The sequence below is a fragment of the Drosophila ficusphila genome, unplaced genomic scaffold (assembly GCF_018152265.1).
Source record: "Drosophila ficusphila isolate 14025-0441.05 unplaced genomic scaffold, ASM1815226v1 contig_286, whole genome shotgun sequence".
Taxonomy (NCBI): Eukaryota; Metazoa; Arthropoda; class Insecta; order Diptera; family Drosophilidae; genus Drosophila; species Drosophila ficusphila.
Window position 1 is genome coordinate 7,717,998 of NW_025064189.1, and position 22,993 is coordinate 7,740,990.

Genomic DNA, 22,993 nt, shown 5'->3' on the forward strand with positions numbered 1-22,993 from the left:
GGAAGAGAACTTCCATGTGTTGCCCACACGGTCACACCGCCAGGCATGTTTTGCCATCCCGCCACGGTCCCTCTAGCCGCACAAACTAAAAAGTAATCGTGTCTGTTCGCGTTATTCGAAATTGTGTTTGTGGCCGACGAACAACAAACAAGCTTTAATTGTTAACAAACCGAGTGGAAGTGACGACTGTCTCGTGTTCCGTGTGTGCGTCATTCCAGTTGAACTACTGAGTTGAAAGCAGGGAGAAAACAGCTAGAAGCTAATCGATAATTGCAAGAACCGTTCCGGGTTGGAAGAAAGTGGAAAGTAAGTGGAGAGTGGAATCTATTTTGGTGCAGTTTTTTCAATGCGGGTCACTAGAGAACTAAAATATTTACGCTGAGAGGATGACGTGAACAATTGGAAAGAGACTGAGAGGAAGAGAGCTCTCTCTTTTGGGGGCCCTATTTTGGCTGCTCAGCAATGTGCCTTTGCGCTTCTGGCTCCTCAAGGCTTGTTTACATAATCACCTTCTCCTGCTCTGTTTATTCCCCCTTGGCAAACAGCTGCTGCGCGCCGCTTATCGATTTTTTGCAGCCGGCAAGAAGACGCCATTAATTGGCCGTCGCCACGTCATACACGTCGTATGATTATTCGTCTTTCAACGTGCAGCAGGGGACCGCCCCTCTATCCCCACTTTCTCCCTCTCTCTCTCACACTCTCAATGACGCGTCATCTTAGTCCGCACTTTGCCCTGCGATCGTACGATTTCCCAAGCGGCAACGTCATTCCGATGGGGCAAGTGTTAGTCACTGGTGCTCCACTTTCCCAAGCCTTTTTTTTTACCGTGCGTGGCCTCTCTTTTTCAGCGAACCAAAACAGAGAGAGCGAAAAGAGAAACCAAATAGAGAATAAGCGTGTTTGGAGAGATCAACGCACAATCAAAATCAGCTGTTTTGTCTACTCAATGAGTTTCGTATTTTATGCGTAGGCGAGTGCGTAAAAGAGACATAAAGAGTTGCACAATGCTTGTAGGCAATCTTATCTCTCGGTCGAAACCTATAAAGCTCAATCAGGGTGCCCCTAAAACGTGTCTATAAGTAAACTACAGTTCCTATTCCCCATTACGATACTTTCCACAGCATTCTCGCACGTACTGATCTCATTCGCACTTTGTAGCATCCAAAATCACTTCAGTTGACGTCAACTAGGTTTTTTGGTATACTACGTCCATTAACGATAAGCCAACGCCACAAGGTTATCATTGCGAACAACCTATAATAAGTACACCCCACGTTCAGTCTATCATTGTTCACTGATCGCAGCTTATCAATGGTGAAAACACTCGTAAGTTCGGAGATTTGAATAAATGTTCAGATTTTCATAATTCTAGGGCTCAGAACTGTACTTTCCAACCTTTCGCTCTTGACCAAAAGCGAATAAACAGCCAAAGGCAAACTCTAAAATCAGTTTCTACTCCACCGTGAGATTCGCCAGAGTTCTTTGGACTCTTAAGAACGCCATTAAGGTTTGCAAAAACTTAAATTTTCTATAAACCGGTTTTTATTATTTAGACTATTAGACTATCGTCAAAAATAGTTAAAAGTTTTAGCAAAGTACATATGAGTTCTTTAAATCTGGATATTGAGATTGAAATTAAATTTTTTTAATAGTCTTTACACAGAATCAGGCGATTTTTTTAACTTTATCTAGTAGTCTGAGACATTTGGTTCTCGCAGGGTTAGCTTGACCTCAGTCTGGGAAACATATAATACGTATGTACACAGTATAAAGAAAAACCTCCGTGCTGATAGAGAACTTTGCGTTCCATCCGTTTTGCCAGGCTGGCAAGATCGGGCCGACCGATTATCAAGCTTGGAGTGTGTTTGCCATGTGCTTTGTATAATTTAGCCCATGTTCACCTTATCTCTGGCAGAAGTGAAACATGGCTCGTTTCCGCCAAACTCATTTATCGTGTTCGATACTCGTGATTAAAGTGCAGCGGAAGCACCTTCGCTCTCATGTATTATTCTTTTGCAGATAAGTTAGCAGCAGGTAGCGAAATCTTATCTCTCACCTGATTTTACTGCCCGGCAATTTGATAATCGATTTTTTGTGTTCTACACTCGTCCATTCGTTCACCTACACAAATTTAAAATGGAACTCTCTCAGTTTTGTTTATATTTTGAATCACTACGTTTGAGGTTACTCTTCGTCATAACTGTTCAAATTCTTGTCATTACAGTAGAAACTCGTAGGAAAGATAAGGTTTGTTGAGATTATCTTCGTGTAAAAGTTGAATGCTTATTTTAACAAATATTTCTACCTTTCAATTGAAATCATATTATTAAAACAATTTTTTTAATCTTTACCGTTTTGACCGTTTATATACTTATAGCTTCCGCTCTAATTAATCCAATCTAAATAAAATAATGGAAAACTAAATAGGCAAGATTTATATATGTAGTTGTTACTGTACATCGAACGACGTTAACTTGTGACGTACCACAGCTTAAGATTGCTAAGGTGTTACCTGAAATTCGGCCTGGCAACAAAATTAGCAAGTTTAAGAGTCGCTATAAATTTCGTTGATCCCTAGGTTACGTTTCTTTAAGATCTGATCTTATTCACAAACGTTTTGTCCGCTTGAACTTGAACTGAAAACGAGTTCTTAGTGAATCAGATCTCATTTTAGCCTTGAACACTTTAAATAAATAAAATACTTTCCATTTAGTCATTCTGCACCCCATTTGGAGTGTTCAAGTGGAATTTGGCTTATCACTTTTTTGGGGGATCTCAAAGGTGGGCTAGACGTAAAAAAAATCTCTGACGTATTAGCAAAGCCAAGAAATATTCCGACGCAAGCCCAATAGATAAATAGATACATATGTGTGTCATAATGAATAAACATGAGGAATCGCTTGTCTACCTAACATTAATGTGGGGCCACGCACTAGACAGCTGACCGCACAGTGGGAGATTTAGGCAATTAATAGAAAAAAAAATAATATATGTAGAAATGCATACACATGCAATACACCTGTATTTAAAAATACACACATTTTTTTGTAATTTGTTTTATTTTAAACCCACTTTTGAATTTCTGCTTGGATTATAACGGGAGAAACTTGCAAATTCATAATGAAAGCTGTCATTTTTATGAGCAAATATGCCTGCCCCTTGTCTTAGGGTGTGTGGCATGTGGATTTTGTTCAATCATTTGCGTTTAGTATTGATATTTTTGGCACAAAAACTGATTTTGGACGACCTTCCCGAAATTCGTCATTGAACGATGACCAAAAGAAAATTCTTGGTACTAGAAGCATAACTTTCTATTAATACTTATTATAAACGGGAATGTTTAATGGAATATACCACTGTGTGTATGCGTGCGGAAAAGCATGAGCTTCCAGTACTGAACGATTAAGTCATTGTGACTGCCCCAATTGACTCACGTGTTCCGCCTGCGTTTGTTTGCGTAAAGTGCAGTGCCACTCGGAACTAGTTCAGCCTCCCACTTTGTTCCCCAATCTGCCCCTCATCGCTTTAACTGCTCATCTCCTTCGGCTCCGACATTACAACGTGTCTATTATTATCGTCTCTTGTTGTTGTTTACCAACCGATTTGGTTGTTTCAGTTGCGCTTTGTTTGTGTCAGTTGTTTTCTAGGGAATTTCTGTGGTTCGATGCGCGTGGCGAATTAAATCATCCGTTTGGCAATTAAAACTGAAATCGATTTGGCCGTGGTTCAACGCCAGATATAGAGAGGCGTGGCAGGGGGCAAAAGAATGTAGAGTTTGGTCAGATGTCACGTGTGGTCAGCAAAATTTAGTTCCAACTTTAGCGACTCGAATTCCCCTTAATTAGGTTAAAAAAGAAATATCTGATTACGTAAAAAAGCTACAAGACATAACCGACTTGAGGTGGTACCTCAATAAGCTAATGTGTTTTGTTTGAGTACAATTGCATTTGTTTATATACAGATGTTTTGCGGTTTTATTGGATTTTATTAATAGAATTTTCAGTAAACAAGTGCATAACATTTAAAAATACAATTAACTAATGGCAAAGGAATTCGATTAGATTTGATTAGATTATTTCATTTTTTAAACAAGAAACTATTCAATTTTTTTCAGGTGAAAGTGACTTGAATCTCTGTTTTTCCTTTGTGACCGTGTTGCGAAATCGTTAAAACTGCCGCTCCCAAACATTCGCTGCGATGGCCACCTCATCGATACTCGCCAAAAGCACAATTAACAGCACATCGCCACCGGCCACGCCCAGCAGCAACGCCTCCGCCTCCACATTGACCACCCGGAAGCGAACCTACGAGACAGCCATCGCCATGCCTTCGTCGACCGCCTCCTCGAGTGCCACGAAAGGATCGGAGGTTCAGGATCAGCGCACAAACAGCCCTAAGACAAAGTCCAAGAGCGCTCAGCTGGAGAGCGTGCTGGTGGTCAGCGATGGAGCCATCGAGCCCACCACCGGCGCGACCACTCTGCGGGACAGCACGCGCACTATCTCACAGAGCGACGCCGACGACGGCGGTGAAGCCACAGCCGCCGAGGACTCTCTGCCCCCCATCGCCAGTTCCTCCTCGTCGTCGGATTACCTCAGTGGCGTCAAGCGCAAGTATGTTCCGCAGCAACAGACGTCGCCGGACTCTCTGGCGGTCCCCCCATCAACCTCGCAGCAATTCTTCAATGGCAGCGGTGCCTCTGATTTTGCGGTAAGAGTTCCAAAGATCTTTAGGGGAAAACTTTTCCACTTCACATAGTATCAAAACGTATAAAGAGAAAGTTAACGAATAATAAAGTAAAAGATAAAAGGGCATTGTTACAAAAAGTTTAAGCCCTGTTAACAAAAGCCAAAACAAAGTAGTCCAAATCAATCAGCAGTTTTAAAAACTTATCATAACTATATTCTGTGAAAGTGAAATTACAATTTGGAACATATATTTTCTATCTAAATAATTTGTAATAACCATGTGTGATAAGATTGAGGAAGATTGTGTAGGCATATGACTAATACGCCCATCTACCACCTATTCGATTTACTCATCCTTAAAGTTTTGTTTTGCAGACCATTTGTAAGCCGGCGCCATTCTCCCACGATGAGGAGGCCATGTTGGAGCGACAGAGATGTGACTACACGAAGCGGATTACCTACCAGATGGCCCGCTCCGGACAGACGACGCGCAGGGTTAGGGTCTACGCAGATGGAATCTATGATCTGTTCCACCAGGGCCATGCCCGCCAGTTGATGCAGGCCAAGAATATATTTCCCAACGTTTATCTCATCGTTGGCGTGTGCAACGATGAGCTGACCCATCGCATGAAAGGACGCACCGTGATGAATGGCTTTGAGCGCTACGAGGGCGTGCGTCACTGCCGCTACGTGGATGAGGTGGGTACTTCCCCCGCATTTACAGGATTTATCACCTTACAACTCCCTTCTCGCTGGCTTACAGATTGTTCAGAATGCACCATGGACGCTGTCCGATGAGTTCATTGCCGACAACAAAATCGATTTTGTGGCCCACGACGACATTCCGTACGGAACCGAAAACATGGACGACATCTATGCTCCTCTTAAAGCGCGCGGTATGTTCGTGGCCACGGAGCGCACGGAGGGTGTGTCCACCTCGGACATTGTGGCCCGCATTGTGAAGGATTACGATCTGTACGTGCGGCGTAATCTGGCCAGAGGCTATTCGGCCAAGGAGCTGAACGTTTCGTTCCTGTCCGAGAAGAAGTTCCGGCTGCAGAACAAGATGGACGAGCTGAAGTCGCGCGGCAAGCGGGAGCTGACCAAAGTAAAGGGCGACATCATCACCAAGTGGGAGGAGAAGTCGCGCGAGTTCATCGACACGTTCCTTCTGCTGTTCGGACGTGAGAACCTGAACCATTTGTGGAACGAATCGAAGGGCAAGCTGCTGCAGGCGCTCAGTCCGCCGGGCAGTCCGTCGGGATCGGTGAACGGCGACGACACGGAGGCTGGCGAGGAGTTCAGCGAAACCATTGACGAGTACTTAGAGATGGCCGAGAAGCTAAGCGAGCGCAGCGGCAGCAGTGGTTCGCTGAACGGCAAGCAGAGACCGAGCCAGAAGCGTTCCTCGCTGGCGCGCCGGAGTTACCAGAGTCTCCAGAGTCGGTCACCGGATTTGGATGCGGATGGAGACGAAGACGCTGAGTACGAGCGGCGCAGCGATTGATTCTAGTGTTGGACGATTAGCTCTACCTTTTCTTCTTCTCTTACTGTCTGATGCTATTGTAAATCGACTCGTTTGCAACTAGTTCAACGGCACACAATCTAGATGCCCCAGGATCGCCTCGCAGGCTCCCAAAAACCCCTTCTATTTACTGTAGCTCTAAGTGGTACTGTAATCCACTAGATTTTAGTTGGCACTCGTTCTTCTCCTTCATCCACTTCACAATCGAGAAACGAGGGAGTCCTGTCGCTAATTCAGCTGCGTATGGGACACGAAACCAACGCAGAAAAGACTCATTTTTGTATTAGGCACTCTGCGGATTGTTCACGAAATCGGCGGCAGCGGTTGTTCGAGGTGCCGAAAATATCTAGAAATATTTATATTAAATTATTTCGCATAACATTAAATTAAGTTAACACAACACCACAACAAGAACACCAACCAATATAGAAAAAATAAACGAAATGAATTCGGAAAATACAAAAAACAAAAACAGTTGGCAATAGCTGATTTATTGCAAATGCTTTGTTAAATATTTTTTGAAAATAAAAATTGAATCTAATGAAAATGCGTTTATATTTGGAATACTTAATATTTTTGCATTTGTTTCTTCCGCTACAATAACAAATGATTAAAAATTTAAAAATTTCAATTAGTTACGTTGCTTTAAGCATGGACAGTTGAATATTTCCCCAGCAATTGCGCATCCTATTTATCCACCATCTATGGCAATTGCGGAATTCTTGCGCCCGCCACCGATGATGAAACTGTTCGCCTTGATTGGACACCCATTCCCTCGCAATTAGTACCCCATTCACCGGCTTGAAGCGGTTCACTGATTTGTTTAATGGCGCTGTGGCTTTTTCATATACATAAATACATATGTATATCGCCTGATCGAGTCGGCGGACCCGTGCCAAGTCAGGCGACTCGATGCTTCCTATTTGTTTGCGCCTCAATTTGCGGCAATTGAAGATGAGCGATGAATCCGGGCCTGCGACTAGAGACCACCGCCAGCAAGTCGTGTGCCTCGCCAGCCTCCGGACTCAATTGTATTGATTCGCCACCAGTTGCCGCCAATTTATTCTGATCGCTGCTAGTGCGCAGTTGGCGAATCGGACATCTCTCCCTCGGAGACTGGGACTCAATCCTCGGACTGAGTAGACCTGGTGTTCAGTACTGGCTCAGACTCAATTTATATAATCAGTCGTCCGGATGAAAGCCCCTCGAACGGACCACTTCTGTTGTACTTAGAAAGTCTCGTATATATTTTCCTAAGAAATGGACAAAATGACCCAGGAGGACGAGGTATCCCCAGTGTCGACGGCTCCAGCGACTCCCACAACTCCACACGAGATCAGGATGCTGCCGCTCTTTATGGATTTCGAGGACTTCGTAAGCGAATTTTCAGATAACAACGTTATATAAATATTAAAAACAAATTTGAATACGCCTTTCATTTACCATTTTACAGAATATTTGCCAGCCAGCCCCTTTCTCGTACGATGACAAGGCTATTTTGGAGCTAGAGAAGTGTGACTATACACAAAGGATCACCTACCAGATGGCCAGAGCAGGAAAAACGACTCGGAGGGTTAGAGTTTATGCCGATGGCATCTATGATCTGTTCCACCAAGGACATGCCCGCCAACTGATGCAGGCCAAGAACATATTCCCCAATGTATATCTGATCGTCGGGGTATGCAATGATGAACTGACCCTCAGAATGAAAGGACGCACTGTGATGAATGGTTTCGAGCGGTACGAGGCTGTTCGCCACTGTCGTTATGTGGATGAGGTAACTATCCAAAACGTATAGAGTACCTTTAAAAATTCTTTTAATATTTCCATAAAGATCGTACCGAATGCTCCTTGGTCGCTGAATGAAGAGTTCCTAAATGAGCACAAAATTGATTTCGTTGCTCATGATGATATTCCATATGGAGCAGGTGGAGTCAACGATATATATGCTCCTCTTAAGGCAAAGGGAATGTTTGTGGTCACGGAGCGCACGGAGGGCGTGTCCACTTCGGACATTGTGGCCCGGATCGTGAAGGATTATGATGTTTACGTGCGCAGAAATCTGGCCAGAGGGTACTCAGCCAAGGAGCTGAACGTATCTTTTCTCTCCGAGAAGAAGTTCCGTCTGCAGAACAAGATGGACGAGCTGAAGACCCGAGGTAAGCGGGAGCTGACCAAAGTGAAGGTGGACATCATCACCAAGTGGGAGGAGAAGTCGCGCGAGTTCATCGATGCTTTTCTGTTGCTATTTGGAAGAGAGCGACTCAACAGTTTGTGGAACGAGTCCAAAGGCAGGATCATCCAGGCCCTCAGTCCACCAGGCAGTCCAAATGGCTCCATCAACGGCGACGATCCAGATACAGAAGACGGCGAGTCCGAGGACGAATACATGGAGCTACCGCCCGAGTATGGAGGTGGTACTGTGGCTTCCCATGACGTAAAACAGAGAAGTTCCCAGAGGAGCCGTGGTCAGACAAACCCTTCTTCAAACTCCAACATCAAAGAAACAGAAGATTCTAATCTGGAGTACGAGCTTCATAGCGATTGACGACGGATTTGGCTACCCCCTAAATTTCCCTTCTCTCTCTTTAAATGTAAATTAATTTGTTATTACCCTTACAATGGTGGCAATCAAAGAACAATCAAGAGTTATATCAATGCCGTTTTACACACATGGATCAATTTAAAATACATTCAGCGCTGTTCCGGTTAAATCATTTCCTTTTTTTTATATTAGTTGCTGCCTTTATTGGATTACTATTCAATATTTATGCATATGTGTAATGTGAATATAAGATTGGTTAAATTATATATTAGCTGAATGATTTTTCAAATCCTCAATGAAAGAACAATCGGGTTTGTTATTTGAAATAACGTTGAAATATTCGCATCTAATAAAAAATACAATAAATCTTGTAAGCTTGAATGGCGAACCCGCTCATTTATGGAGCTCTGTTCATGCCCACGGCGAACAGGGGGAACCATCTTCTTGCCTTTGGCTTTCTTTTGCTTTTTGGATTCTCCAGGCGCAGATGGATTGGCTTTCCCAGCTCCTGCCTTCTGCTTCTTCTGATCTAGAGCTCCTACTAAAAGTTCTCCCAGCCCCCAGTGGCCAACTGATCGCTGTTCGAAGTCCTCGTCACTGGTACGGGGCGCCAAAACAGCTCGTGGTGGCGGTGGAGCTGAACGACCCCAGGCGCCAACCTGAAATTCCAACGACGCAGCAGAGCTGCCAGGCGAACCACTTCCGATAGTGGGCCACAACTCCTGCTTGGGACTAACATTGGCCAGGTTAACACTGGAGTGGCGTAATCCACTATCTTCATGGCTGATGGTCATTGGTAGAGAACCACTTGGCGTGGGCAAAGCCTCTTCGAAGCCGCACTTTGGGAAGAGATTATAGGATATTTTATTGCAAAAAGAAAATGTAGACAAGGAAAACTCACAGTGGGAAACTCATGGGACGAGCTAAGGTTGAGGTTAGCTGCACTGGCGATCAGTTTGCCCATCTGGCGATCATTAATCTCGTTGATGTGCTGCTCTCGCTTGCGCTCTTCGCGATCTCGACGCTGGCGCTCCTTCTTGCGATGAAGAATATCCTCTGCAGAAAGAAAAACAGTTGGTTTCAATTTGAAATTTCGTAGAAAACTAAGTGAAGCTCACCTTTAAATAGCTTGAGTATTCCTCCAGAGACAATTGGCTGTTGCAGTTCGACCTCCACAACCGAAAACTGGCAGGTTAACGGCAAATGCCCTAGGCAGGTGAACTTGCGACGATGCTCCTCGTCCATGGAGTGCTGTTCCATTTGTACGATCTGCGCCTCGATGAGCAAAGGACCCAAATCCAAGGTACCATAGCAGGCCTGCAGCATCTTTACATTTAAAGGATGCAAATAGATGTTCTGTCCGTCGTTGGACTGGTAGAAATAATAATATTTATTATGGTTGTTCGAGGAGCTGCTCAGACTGCTGGATGCCTCTCCTGATGAAATGGAGGCATCGTCTGACTTCTCAATATCAATCTTGGTTTCGGATTCTGCGCAAACAAGAGGTGGCATTTCCTCCTCATCTCTGGGATCGGGTTTTTCTAGACCCAGCTTTTCACCGCGCTCCTGAAGCATTACAAGTGCCTGCTGGATAAATATATCCTCAGGACATGAGTCATCCGATTCGGCTAGTAATTCCGCTCGCTCCCTTTCGATGATGGCGCCCACATCCGACCGCCTGGCTATTAGAAACTTGGAGTAGCGTTTTGCCTCTTCTCCAGCGAAAACGAACGGAAAACGTTCGAAGGTTTCTCCTAACCCTGCAGCATATTTTTCGATGAACATAGACCCCTTGCGACGCCGCATCAACTCGAAGGTAATCTTGTCGCCCACTTGAAAATCCCTCTGCTGTTCAATGGTGCAACTCTTTAGATCTCCCGCATGGATAGCGTCATAGCAGATTGGACACTTGCGCCAGGTTTTGTCGCTCAGTGAAAGATAGTGCAGCAAACAGGGCCAACAGTAAGCGTGACCGCATCTGGTGAGCTTGGCAGCCACCGGTGGGTATAGACAGATGGGGCACTGCAACTCCTCTGTGGTCTGGATGTTGATCTGCTCGATGTAGCTCCAATCGATCAGCGTATCCGGTGACCCATTCACTTGGGCCTTGGCCCCCGTTCGAATTACGAATTGAAAGTTAGCCTGGAGGAATTGCTCCTTGTTGTAGCGCTGCTTTCGGATGCCCAGTCCGTGGTGGTGCTGCTGGTGCTGGTGATGATGGCCTCGCTCCAGTTCCCTTGGCACGCAGTGAAAATTAAGCAGATGATTCAAGTTCTGCTTCTTGCTGCCCTGTGCGTACACAGAGTTCAGTTCATGGTCAAAGTCACCGCCACGTGAGTAGCCGGCGCCAGCGTAGGCTAGTCCGGAGCCGCCTGGAGTCCCGTCTTCTCCGCGGAATGCAGACAGATCGTATGATCCGCCGCCTCCGCGAGCCCTCGGCCGCTTGTCCACATTGGGGCGTAGCTTAGCGGGCTGCTGAGCCTGTTGTTGCTGCTGCTGCCTGGCGTTGCGCTGCTGTTGCTGCTGATCGTTGCGAGGTGTGGGAAGCTGCTCCCGTCGGCGACTGTGCCGCTGCTTGTTGCTGTTGGCATGTACGTCTGCGGAAAAGGATAGAATTTTGTCTTAAACGTTGAATATATTTAATGCGTAGTGGAAATAGGAAGGATCTGTTTAATAAATTATTATTACCAAAACATTTCATTTTGTTAAGTCACAATACTCTTTTGCAAACTCTTTTGTTCTAAATGATAGTTCGAGCTATTAAAAACTACATGAAATATCAAAATCTGAACAATACGTACCACTAGACTTCCTTTGCGAATCACCAGACGAGGACTTCCCATGATAAGAGGATTGAGGTTTCTTGTTGCTGCTGCTGTTGTTGTTGTCCATCGTAGCTGTTATTGTTGCTGGTGTACTTTTGACGGGGAGTAATACTAGAATAAGTGCTGGGCAGCTGCCAATGGGCAGCTAATTGCGTCTTGCCTTCGTCTCCACACGGAGTGCGTTGAGCAAAATATTCTCGTTGCGGATTCATGTTTACTGAGCCATGATTAACCAACGGTACGACCAGAAATAATACTTGCGTAATATTTCCAAAAAATTCTATGCGGCTTTCGCGAGGAAATGCAGTTAAACGTGAGGCGGGGCGAAAGTACTCAATAAGTACTTTGATTTGCGAATCGCTTTTACGTTTTCTTTTCTTTTCTAGCGCTTATTTTTTATTGTTGTGTTAGCCTATGCTTTGACAGATGTATTAGTACCGGTCTGCTAGTATTGGTGTCTGAAAAGGTGTGACGTCTGCGCTGGTTACTCTTTTTCGGAGTCAAAAACTTGGCCGTTCCAACAATTTCCACTTGCCAATTGCACGCACGCTACCGGTCCACGGTCTCTGCTTTCGGGGGTTTCGATTTGACGTCTCGAAATCAACGAATTTTGATAGAAAAACCAAATATCCTTTGGTCGGGGAGAAAAAGCATCCGCGATGCCCTATGAAAAATGGCTGACTGTAAGTGTTGAAAAGTGCGCTACAGACAAGTAGTGGTGCACTTTTGATTAGCGGTGAGACGTTTGGGTTGTACCAACAGATAATTAAAAAAAATGTTTTCAGACAATTTGTACACGAAAGCTTTTAATGATTATTAAATGACAAGGATAAACGTAGAAAGATTTTATAAGTTTTTTGTTTATTAAAAATAAATGATTTTGCAAAGCTGTTGTTATCTAATTCTAAAGATTTTCCTATTTGATATTTAGCTCACGCTATGTGTCATCTTTATGTCGCAGAGCGCACTCTAACAGCTGATTTCGATATCTGGACCGTACTTTGAACGGCCTTTGTCGGAAATATGTTAAAGTCAACATTCCAATAGGTTCATCAGCATGGACTTTCGAAATGCCCGTGCCAGACAGCCTGAGATCGTGCGTTCTGTCCAGAAGGACGCCCGGTATACAAACGAGCTCGCCGAGGACTTCTCCGATGTGCTCAGGCTCACCGGCCCACGAAACTGGATAAAGTACAACCAGATGTGCAGGCTGCTGGCGGAGCTTAGTTACCACGGATTCGCTTCGGCAAATAGCCTTCAGACACTTGGCGAGGAATATACAGGGATCATACAGGTGGACGGAAACTACAAGCAGATTCCCAGTAGATTGGTTAGCCCAAAATTTGAATTTTTAAGTTGCTTGTTGAGAATATGAATTTTTTTAGTTGCAACTCTTGGCAATTGTTCTGGAGTTCGGTGGCGATTCCCTGTTTCAGCGACTGTTACAAAAATTGGATACATATGTGGTCAACCATGAGGAAATTCGACCCGAGGCAAAACCACAGCTTAAGAAGGTCATTCAGCGTCTGAAGCAATCCCCCAGTTATGTGAAGGCCCTGCACAAGTCGCTCTTCTACTTGGACGCCAGTAAATACCAGCTGTCCAAGCGCACCACAGGCATAAACTACGTCCTTATCCGCCACTGGCTGCAGCCAGAATTCTCGCTGTACGGCTATAAGATCCTTGGGGTGATTACCTTCCTGCAGGTCAGCGTATCGCTGGGGATAAGTGGCTGGGACGCTTGGCGGGAACACAAACGACAGCAGCTTGAAGCGATTAAACAGACCGGAAAGAAGTTCCTGCAACGAAAATTGAGTCTGAGGGATGCCGATCCCGACACCCCCCAATGTATCCTTTGCTTGGAACCCCGTTCCAACAGTAGTTTAACTCCCTGCGGGCACATATTTTGCTGGAGCTGTCTGCTCGAGTGGCTGGAAGAGCGTGATGAGTGTCCCTTGTGTCGAGAGTCGTTAAAAAAGTCACAAGTGATACCGCTACAGAACTATGTATAAGATTGCATTTTTTAACCATTTTATATGTGTTAAGGAGAGTATTTTTCGACCGCAAAAAGTACATGTATTATTCAATAAAATTTATAAATTATTGTTTCCAGACACACTTTAATTTTTGTGTTGATCGAACTAAAAACTAAAATAAGAAGAGTTTTATTTATAACGTTTTTTCCATATCAGTTAACTTTATTTGTTTGTGAAGTAAACTAATTGTAAGTTTAAAGTTAAATTTGGTCGTTTTAAACAAATTTTATTTTGTTATGCTCATCATATTATCTGAGGAGACATGTGCCTTAAATAAGATCATTAAAATACATTAAATAAATCCTACGAAAACCTTTGTTTTAAAACATTAAAAAAAAATTTACATATATAAATCGAACCTCCTACACAATCCTTACAAGGACTGTTTCTTTGTTTTAAATAATTTAATTACATTATTCAAAAATATTCTGCACAATCAAAGTGAAGCAGCTTCGAGGCCAGAAAGCCCTTAACTGTCCACGTCTTAATTACTTAGTAAGTTTGGTGTTGGTCTTAATATTACCTATTTACAGTGTACGCTAGCGATGGTCGAACAGTCAGGGGTTATTAGCCTAAATAATATCCAGATGAACAGTGCGATTAAATATCTGCTTTCTGCGGCGCGATTCGAACGCGGATCGCGCCTCCGCAGGGGATTCAAAAGCCACCCGAGTATCTCCGGTGGGTTTTCCTTCATCATTGAAACGCCGAATAATATCATCCGGACTCAGTTTAAAGTCACTAAAGAATCGCAGGATATCCTTGAGTTCAGCCTTAAACGGCACATTTCGCATGGCCACCACGCATCCCGGGCGATTGAACTTGTCCGGAATGAGGGATGTGGCAACAGGAACTGGGGAGGCTTGCTTGATTTGGCTGGGCGATAGGGAGCTGCTGCTCAGTGGAGGATCCGGTCGAGCGAAGGGATTGAAGTGCGCTTTGACGGGAGCGGATGAACTACCAGAACTATTCTCCTCCTTTTCCAGAGAATGCTGTCGCACCTGCTGTTGTTCAGGTGGCTGATCCTGAGGCGGATTGTTGCGATTGCTGATGTCATCGAACCGACTCGGACCACGACGCCGCGATTGCTGTTGTCCTTGATTTCCCTCCGGTCTTCCAATGTTCGTATTTCCACTACCGCCTTCAGCCGCATTGTTACTTTCCGTTTTTCGCGGACCATTTCCTCCCGGCAGATAATCCATGAAGGGTTTGTTCATCCTATCAGCGATCTCCTGCGGTGTGATGGTAACCACACGCAATCCCCTTCCACGAAAGCGGCGATTGTGGAACTCCCTGACTGCCTGTTTGCAACTGGCGGGATCAGAAAACTCAACAATAAACTCGCCGGAACTTTGGTTTCGTTCATTAAAAAGCTGTTCGATGTGCTCTATGCGCAGTTGTTCGAGCGAGAAGAGCTCACCCAGATCGTGGACCCTGGTGGCGTACTCGCAGTTGTGGACCCGCACGAAGACATCCTCCTGCCGGGGACGCTGGATGCCACTGATATCATTGGGAAAGTTGGGGTTATTGCCATTCGCATTTCCGTTGTTGTTCATGTTCATGTTCATGTTGTTCATGTTGAAGGGGAAGTTGTTGCCTCCGTTTTGCAGCTGGGGTGGCATGTTGAAGGGCATGTGGCCACCGTTTACAAATGGTGCCATCATGTTGGGATTCATGTTCTGATTAATATTGGGACTCATGTGCATGTGTTGCAGCGCCTGTTGCTGTTGTTGCTGCTGCTGCTGCTGCTGCTCCTCCGCCTGGCGTCTTCTGGGATCGGCAGCAAACCTTTTGGACTGATTGTTCTCCTGTTCCTGTTGTTTTTGTCTTCGTTCCTGATCCTTTAGGAGCTCCTCCCTTTGGTCAGCTTCCTCCTTGAGCAGCTGTTCATTGGCCCGGCGCTGCTTCTCCTTGGCGTTCTGCATCTCCGCCTGACTGCTGGGGCGCACCCTTAGCTGGCGGAATCCGATGTAGTGCTTGGCGGTATCCTGCAGCGCCGACTCCGCCTCCGATTCTCTGGCAAAGAGGACAAAGGCCACGCACTCGCGACGATTGTTGGGGCTGGGGCTCAAAAGGATGTCCACCACCGTGTAGCTGGCGGAGAACATCTTCATCACCTCCTGTTCGGTGGTGAGCTGCGGCAAATCCTCAACGTACAGAACATTGGTAACGGGTATGGGCATGGGCATGCCGCCTCCAGCTGCTCCTCGTTCGCTTTTCTCGCCGCCATTGTGGTTTCTGCCGCCCTCGTTCTGCTGGCGTTGTGCACGCTCCTCGGCCCGCTCGAACTCCTCATCGCCCACGGGAGCAATTTGAATCAGGCGATCGCGGAACATTGTGTTGTTCCGCTGCACAGCTTTCTGGGCACTGGAGACCCGAGAGAACTCCACGTAGGCCACTCCGGTGCGGGTGCCGTTCGAGGTCATGATCTTGATGCCGTTGTGCGGAATGTACAAGCCCTGGAAGTACTTTCGGATGTCGCTGTACGAGGTGCTCGGGCACATGCCACTGATCCGAATGTAGCATGTGTCCGCGATCAGCTGCGGAGTGCTCCCGCCGCCCGGAGAGCTGCCCATGGAGGGCGACACCTTGGCCGGCGTCTGTTGCTGTTGGAGTAACATCTGCTGCTGCTGGAAGAGCTGCGGGTACATCTGCGCATAGGGATTCACGTTGGCGAAGGCAATGGGTTCGCCATCGGATTTGGCTGGCTGCTGCCCCTTAGAGGCTGCAGCGCCACTGACCACCTGTTGCAAGGCGGCCAGTAGCTGGGCATTTTGAGCACTAGGAGCACTCGGAGCGAGGTTGTAGTTGTTCGTCACGTTGTTGGTGGTGCTACTGGTGGTGTAGCTCTGCAGCGAAGGCACAACCGCTGGTATGTTCAGGCTGAGGCCCATGTTGAGATCCAATCCCACACCAGGCAGCTGACTTTGCTGAGCTGGCTGGGCCCAGGGAGATATTGTCGGACCTCCTCCGCTGGCCACCATCTTCACCTCCCGCTCCTGGCTGTTCCGATCGGAGCGCCGTTTGCGACCTCGATCCCGCTCCCGCTCCCTCTCACGCTCCCTGTCGCTGTCATCGGAACTGGAAGAACGACTGCGACTGCGACCCGTGACATCGGAGAGTGTGATTCCAGCCTGCTGTTGGTAGGCCAGAAAGGAGGGCACACCACCAGCTGCTGGTTGGGCCAACTTGCCCTGACCCAGGAAACTGTTCAGACCCCCAATGATTGGCGGCATGGGAGCAGCTGGACTTGGCTTGGCCACCGCAATGGGGGCTGCCACTGGCATGGGCACGGGAACGGATATGGGCGCTGCAGCGGTGGATCCCTTCCGTGCGGTCTCAATGACCTTCTGCATCTCGGCCCGCGAGGAGAGCAGCAGGCGCACCTGGACTTCCATCAGCTTCTCGCGATCCTTTAACATGGCGCAACGGGCATCCTCGTCGGTACTAATATTGAGTGTCAGGGAAGAAAGAAGGCAACAAATAAGGAAAGGTACGCAAAAAGGAGTTTTTAGAAGCTGGTCTTGGTGAACGCAGGTGTTTCAGGATTCCCCATTTCAGATCAGCCGCCAGGATTATTAGCAGTCAAAATAATAGCACCGTGTATTCATACCCCACAAAAATCCATGCAATGCTCACGTAGAACCTTCAAGATGAATTTAATTTCTCATCAAGTTACTTTACTTTCAGCTGAAATACAAATCTATTTCCAGGCAAGTCAAAAATGAATTGTGGCCAAACCTCTTCTTTTCCTTATTATTGCATAATTGCTCGACCTTTAGACCTACATTCCTTAACTAATTTGTTTTCCTGCTGAATAATAATGTTTTCAAAAGTTTAACAACATTGTATTAAGAATTACTTGAATATGGATCCAATAACTCCACCCTGATTTCGGAAATTAAATATCAATAACTCTAAACTAAGCAACGTTTTGTATAAGTTACGGTTTCTAATATTTCCGTACTTACTTTTGTTTCATAAAATGTAATATTCTGCTATTTATAAATAAAACTGGAAACTCGCAACCTTTTCGTGTTCTACGATCATTCCAGGAAAACTTGTTCTACGATTTTTAGCATTTTCAATACCACATAACCAATTTGTGTTTGTAAAACCGATTTTTCATATTTTAAGAAAGATGGCAGCCATACCTTAGATTGGATACCTGCAAGATCACATTATTTGGGCTGATATTACCTTTTTTGGGCCATCTAACCATATCCAAGCCCGATTCATTTGGCTTCAGTATAGCTAGTTTTTTTTCTTATGTATTGTGTTAGTGCTATTATTTTGACCTCCGCTGTGGATGCATGCTTGGAAAAAGCCCGGCAGCGACTCAGGAGAGGCTGAGGCCCCGACCCGCTGGAGCTCCGAGATTGCTATAGGTTTACTTATATATCAGATTGTGGCTAACTACCTGAAAGCGATGAAAGCGTCGCCCATCTCGCCGCCGATAATGTGGACACCGCCCTCGGGAATTGAGAGGCCCGAGAAGAAGTTTCGAATGTCGCGCGCATTTGCCGTCCACGGCAAATTTTGTAACCGAATAATCACACTCATCTTGATCAATCAATTGATTTGATTAGCTATTTATTTCTTTTTTAGTACAGACAGTTAGTTCACTGTCTGGCTATCCGAGGTTCCTCACTGATGGTGATCCGCCTTGATGATTGTAGACTCTTCAGATGTACATCAGTTTTCCTTGGTCCTCGATAGTGATAAAACGGAGTTTCGTGGATTCTTGGATCTGTAACGATAATCGCAGACTTATGGAGAATTTGCAAAATCGAATGTCTTAAACTACTATGTTCCAGCACAAGATCAGGTTTAGATCAAAAAAATCTTTATTTTGATTATGTATCAAAATTTATTTTAAAATGTTCAGGATCAAAAGGTTTTCCCTCTCTAATAATAAGCCAAGAAGTAACTTAATATTTTCCCCAAACAGTCTATCAAACTAAAACCAAAACTCCTAATTCTAATTTCCCGATATAAACCATTTTTTGTGACAACTTTCTTGGAAGACAAGCTGTGCTCTGATTTTATCTCGAGTTGTTCGATCCATTGCACACACATTAGGCGCGCTACTTCATGAATACGCATGGCACTTTCCCAGGAGTCTGGCCAAGACGAGCGTCTATGTTGGTATTGCGTAAGACGACCAGTTTGCAACAAGTTAAGAGCTCTCCTTAGCTCTCAGGCCATATTAAGGTCTAAATGAGGTCGCACTTACCCGCTCAGCTGGTGACCTTCGCAAGTGAGCTTACCAAAGACTCTCTTATGTGATAATTCCGACTGAAGGTGTAGATATAGCACCCACCCACTGAAGATCCCACGGATTCACATGCTCTACGATCATTATTTGGCTACAATTTCCTCATTAGACGCACTCAATTTGTGGCCATTGGAATGAAAATTGAGGATCGATTGATCGGGGGCTGCGAAGGAGGAGGATTGGCGGCGACAGCTTTCCCAAAAACAGAAACGGCTGGTGAAAACCCGTTGATCGTTTTCAACGTAATGGGAAAGCGATTATGCTGCTTTAACTCAATCGTCGTTTGCTAGTTTTGTGTTTTGAGCTAATGCGATTGCCTTGCCTGTCGGTTTGTTTGTGTCTCGGTGTCAAAGACATCAGATATCCAGAGCCGTGGAGCTACAGGAAACCCAAACCGAAACTCCTTCCGCCTGGCTATATAAAAAGCATTGTTGGCATCTTGGACCGGCAGTAGGAAAATCGAATTGACCGCGTAACCGTCGTCTTCGCCGCAGTCGGTCGTCATCGATCCCCATCGCAATTATCGCATTCATCACATTATTGTATCGGCATCGTTAAGCGATCGGATCAATTGATTGATCGATCGTGTGTGCGGAGGATTAAAGCAATGAGAAACTCGACTGTGAGTGATGGATTGCCCTTGAAAGTGTGTCATGATTTGTGAACTATGCTGGATCCTGCAGCTTTTTCCATTAGCAGGCGATCTAACTTGATGTTCAATCGATCGTATACGATCTCTAAAAACATAAATTCAATTTACAACAGAAACTTACTTTTGTATTTCCTATGGGATATTCACTTTAACCAAACTATCTTCAGTTGTTACTTATCCGCAATCAATATATTAAATCATCCAGTTTTAATGCTGATGTTCCAAACTATTCTCATAACACATTAATAAACGCAAGTTTAACAAAAGACCATCACTGCAATACATAATTTAAAACTTGATTAGATTCTGTGTTCAATTTTTCTTTTAAGGATTCGCTCAAATGGCCTTACCAACATTAAGAGCGAATCGATTAAAGAAATTAATGATAACAGAGAGGAAAAGATTATATTTGTTACAAAGCGATCTTACTTTAAACCGCCATAACTTAATAATTTCAAATATTATTCAAAATCAACCTCACCGCATTGGTTATGTGATCAAAAGGATCAAAATTAAAATAAGTTACCAGGAAATTAACTGTGGAATTCTTATATCATGACTTCAGGGCCTTACTAACCCATAAATCGATACAAAAAAAAACAAACAGGTAATGAAACTTAAAAACAAATGCTTCACAGACTACCCGCTTTTATACGATGGCCGCCTTGGGCCTGCTGCTGCTGGTGGGAGTGCACGGGACCACGATAATCAGCATCAAGTATCCGGAGAAACCCGCCGAGGTTATCGTGGAGCCGCAGCCAGCGAAAAGGGATCTTAGCCTGAGCTACGCGGCGACAAACATCGACTCCAAAGAGGGAACCCGCGTTAAGACCATCACGGTTATCAAGAATGTAGGTGGCATTTCGGCGCCCGAAGAAGCTGCTGCCTTGGGATCCCACGTTCCTAAGAAAAATCAGCAGCCGAAACTGGCCATCGATCCAACTCTGCACAGGAGCGAGGAGTGGGCGACCGCCTTCCGGGACAACTTTGATTCTTATGGATCCCTGCCCGATGTGCCCGATATAGACGACCTATTTGAGTTCGTGAACCGCAAGAAGCCCGAGGCGGAGAAGAAGGCGAAGGCGTCGCCCAGCCAGGAGGAGGAGAAGGTGCCAAAGGAGCTGGCGAAGCCGGCGGAGGAGACCACCACCGAAAAAGCGGTGGCTGCGGGTGAGCAGAGCGAGGGAGCGACTGTTCCCGTTGGCAACATCGATAGCGACGAGGCGGTGGTGGAGAAGATAAAGGGCGATGCCGAGCTGCTGCCGCACATCCAACAGGCAAACATCCTGCGCCTCCAGGCGGCCCAGGCTCTATCGGGTATCCGCACCAAGGAGTCCTTGATAGCCGTCAACTACTCCACACCCATGCATCAGGTAAGCCAGTACTACGACAACTACGTCCAGGCGATGCCCGTCGGCTACGACTACCCAAAACCATGCGGCCTGGCGCCGGGCAACAGCATTCCGGTGACCACGCCCTCGGGCCGCCACTATGACATCCCGCAGAGCAACAGCAGTGGCACTGGCGGCAGTCCGCCGTACTTGGCTCCGGCAATTAAAAAGAATACCCAGATTCCGCCGAATACGGTGCAACCTCCGGTTCAGCCTCCAAATTATTCCTCAGTCAACTCGTTAGTGCCGCCCATTGGGCAACAACCACAGAGCAATGTGAATCCGCCGCAGCAACAGCCGCCTCCAATTGTTACTCCTCCGAGCGGAGGCATCTTGCCACCTCTGGGATCAGGCGGAATCTCCACCAGCCAGCGTCCCTACGTTGCGCCCAGGCTGCGCAACAACGGCCTGGGCATCAACCGGTCGCCCAGTAGCTCACCGGGCCCGGCTCTGTTTCCCGGACAACCCGGCCAGGTGGGGAGTCCACCGCAGGCCCCAAGCTTCCGCACCAGTATCTTTGGCAATGGACCAAACGGTCCCAATACGTTGCGCTCGCGTGGCCTAAAGTATTGAGCACTTACACTAGGCGTATAATAATAGATGCGGTAACAGAGTAATTAGATCTTGCAAGATGGGTGCAATTAAATTGTCAATTGAAAAGTATTTGAATAAGCAGTTTATAGAAACAGAATCTCAAAAAGTGACTTCAAAAAAAGATTCATTGGCACATCAGTATAAAGATTATATCTATAAGATTAAAAATAATCACACTAATAATTTAATAGTGATAGAATTGAATAAAACTATTATTATTTTAATAGTAACAGACAATAAAAAATAAGATATTGCCATAGCAATATTAAAATAGTTTTTTTTTTTGTTTTATTCGCCAGGTGATGGCGTTACGATGGTTGCTACGTACGGGGTACATATTTTCTTACCTAGGAAGGTTACAAAATCGATCAATTATCAATTTATTATAGCTTTGGAAGCAAAAGAGAGCTACATGACCTTGTAAGGTATGTAATTCCACCTGAATCTTCTTAACTTTAACTTTTCTATGGACAGTAATTTGTATGAGACATCCCATACGTGGTAATCTACAACAGAACCCCTGACATTACAATTATTACGGTGGAGAATTCTGGGGTTTATTTTAAATTTCAAGGTTACTAGAGCTATGAAAAATGCATGAATGCATTAAAGAATTCACTCGTTTAACAATCAACAATTTATATATTTCCTGCTGCTGTACACTTGATGGAAGTTTACAAAAAAGGTACTTTACAATGGTCTGTTTCGCAATAAGCTACTCACTAATCTAGGGAATAATCTAGCACAAGGCTGTAAGAAAAACCCATGCTAAACTGTACCTTAGCGCACGCCACTATAATTTTTCCAAATATGTAAAAGCAAAACAAAACCGATTTCATCGAAGCAGAGCACAAAGAGCAGCGAGTTGTTTGGAAGCAATCAATACTACTTTACACACATTTAACGACTTGTTTTAATTGAATCGCACTATTCCCTTGCAGTATATTTGTTTTTATAGCAAGCTCCATTCGCTTGCAATGTTGTTGTTGCAGCCTCGCAGTTGTTGTTGAAGCATCTCCAGAAGAAGAGGAAGAAGCGTAACGAACGTGGAGGAGCGGGAGAGGCGCAGGGACTTCGCTGTTCTAGGTACGAGTACTGGATTTATTCAATGAACTTTTACTCACCACGAAAACCATACAAAACGCAACTTATTCTCGACCACCAATGCACAAAGACAGATGGGTTGGTTTTGGCTCAACTCTATATATTTATTTTGATAATTTCTGCAGTTGATCGGGCTGAAAATGTGATTTTCCTGGCAGCAACACAAAATTTAAATCCAAATGCTGTGCCGTAATTTCTGCGTTTGTGTTAGTGACAGAAAACAACATGGCGACCAAGATCAGTGTGCTTGTACGGTAAACAATCGAAAAATACCGATTTGTGCACTAAGCACCTTGTGCGAGTGGTTATGATGGGATTTATTACACTTGTTTTTGATTTGCTTTTACCCGAGATG

At 45.3% G+C, this 22,993-nt stretch overlaps 6 protein-coding genes across 9 annotated transcripts; 4 read left to right on the forward strand and 2 right to left on the reverse strand.

Moving 5' to 3' along the window:
• Positions 1-71: 71 nt before the first annotated feature.
• LOC108100312 (choline-phosphate cytidylyltransferase A) lies at positions 72-6,754 on the forward strand. Of its 2 annotated transcripts, XM_017204114.2 has the most exons (4): positions 72-306; positions 4,115-4,710; positions 5,064-5,387; positions 5,452-6,754. In XM_017204114.2, the coding sequence occupies exons 2-4, from the start codon at positions 4,198-4,200 to the stop codon at positions 6,193-6,195; spliced, it is 1,581 nt and encodes a 526-aa protein (XP_017059603.1). In that variant the 5' UTR covers positions 72-306; positions 4,115-4,197; the 3' UTR covers positions 6,196-6,754. The 2 variants fall into 2 exon arrangements, with proteins under 2 accessions (XP_017059603.1, XP_017059604.1); XM_017204115.2 differs by lacking the exons at positions 72-306; positions 4,115-4,710 and adding an exon at positions 4,869-4,993.
• A 570-nt stretch (positions 6,755-7,324) lies between these two features.
• On the forward strand, positions 7,325-8,927 carry LOC108100313 (choline-phosphate cytidylyltransferase A). Its single transcript, XM_017204117.2, has 3 exons — positions 7,325-7,587; positions 7,667-7,990; positions 8,048-8,927. The coding sequence occupies exons 1-3, from the start codon at positions 7,474-7,476 to the stop codon at positions 8,759-8,761; spliced, it is 1,152 nt and encodes a 383-aa protein (XP_017059606.1). The 5' UTR covers positions 7,325-7,473; the 3' UTR covers positions 8,762-8,927.
• A 143-nt stretch (positions 8,928-9,070) lies between these two features.
• On the reverse strand, positions 9,071-12,275 carry LOC108100311 (RING finger protein 10). The gene is given in 5 exon segments (XM_017204113.2): positions 9,071-9,191; positions 9,193-9,597; positions 9,660-9,814; positions 9,877-11,355; positions 11,560-12,275. Coding segments are annotated over 5 exon segments (2,166 nt in total). The 5' UTR covers positions 11,651-12,275; the 3' UTR covers positions 9,071-9,155.
• A 276-nt stretch (positions 12,276-12,551) lies between these two features.
• On the forward strand, positions 12,552-13,707 carry LOC108100506 (peroxisome biogenesis factor 10). The gene is made up of 2 exons (XM_017204457.1): positions 12,552-12,913; positions 12,969-13,707. Exons 1-2 carry the CDS (start codon positions 12,641-12,643, stop codon positions 13,593-13,595), a joined length of 900 nt encoding a protein of 299 aa, XP_017059946.1. The 5' UTR covers positions 12,552-12,640; the 3' UTR covers positions 13,596-13,707.
• A 61-nt stretch (positions 13,708-13,768) lies between these two features.
• On the reverse strand, positions 13,769-22,867 carry LOC108100504. 3 transcript variants are annotated; one of them, XM_017204455.2, is made up of 4 exons: positions 22,659-22,867; positions 19,671-19,823; positions 18,040-18,369; positions 13,769-17,066 (listed from the first exon to the last, which is right to left on the reverse strand). In XM_017204455.2, the coding sequence occupies exons 3-4, from the start codon at positions 18,180-18,182 to the stop codon at positions 14,192-14,194; spliced, it is 3,018 nt and encodes a 1,005-aa protein (XP_017059944.1). In that variant the 5' UTR covers positions 18,183-18,369; positions 19,671-19,823; positions 22,659-22,867; the 3' UTR covers positions 13,769-14,191. The 3 variants fall into 3 exon arrangements, with proteins under 3 accessions (XP_017059944.1, XP_017059942.1, XP_017059943.1); XM_017204453.2 differs by lacking the exon at positions 19,671-19,823; XM_017204454.2 differs by lacking the exon at positions 22,659-22,867 and having other exon boundaries at positions 19,671-19,829.
• LOC108100505 (protein diaphanous homolog 1) lies at positions 19,966-22,649 on the forward strand. Its single transcript, XM_017204456.2, has one exon. It carries the CDS (start codon positions 20,206-20,208, stop codon positions 21,511-21,513), a length of 1,308 nt encoding a protein of 435 aa, XP_017059945.1. The 5' UTR covers positions 19,966-20,205; the 3' UTR covers positions 21,514-22,649.
• Positions 22,868-22,993: the final 126 nt, after the last annotated feature.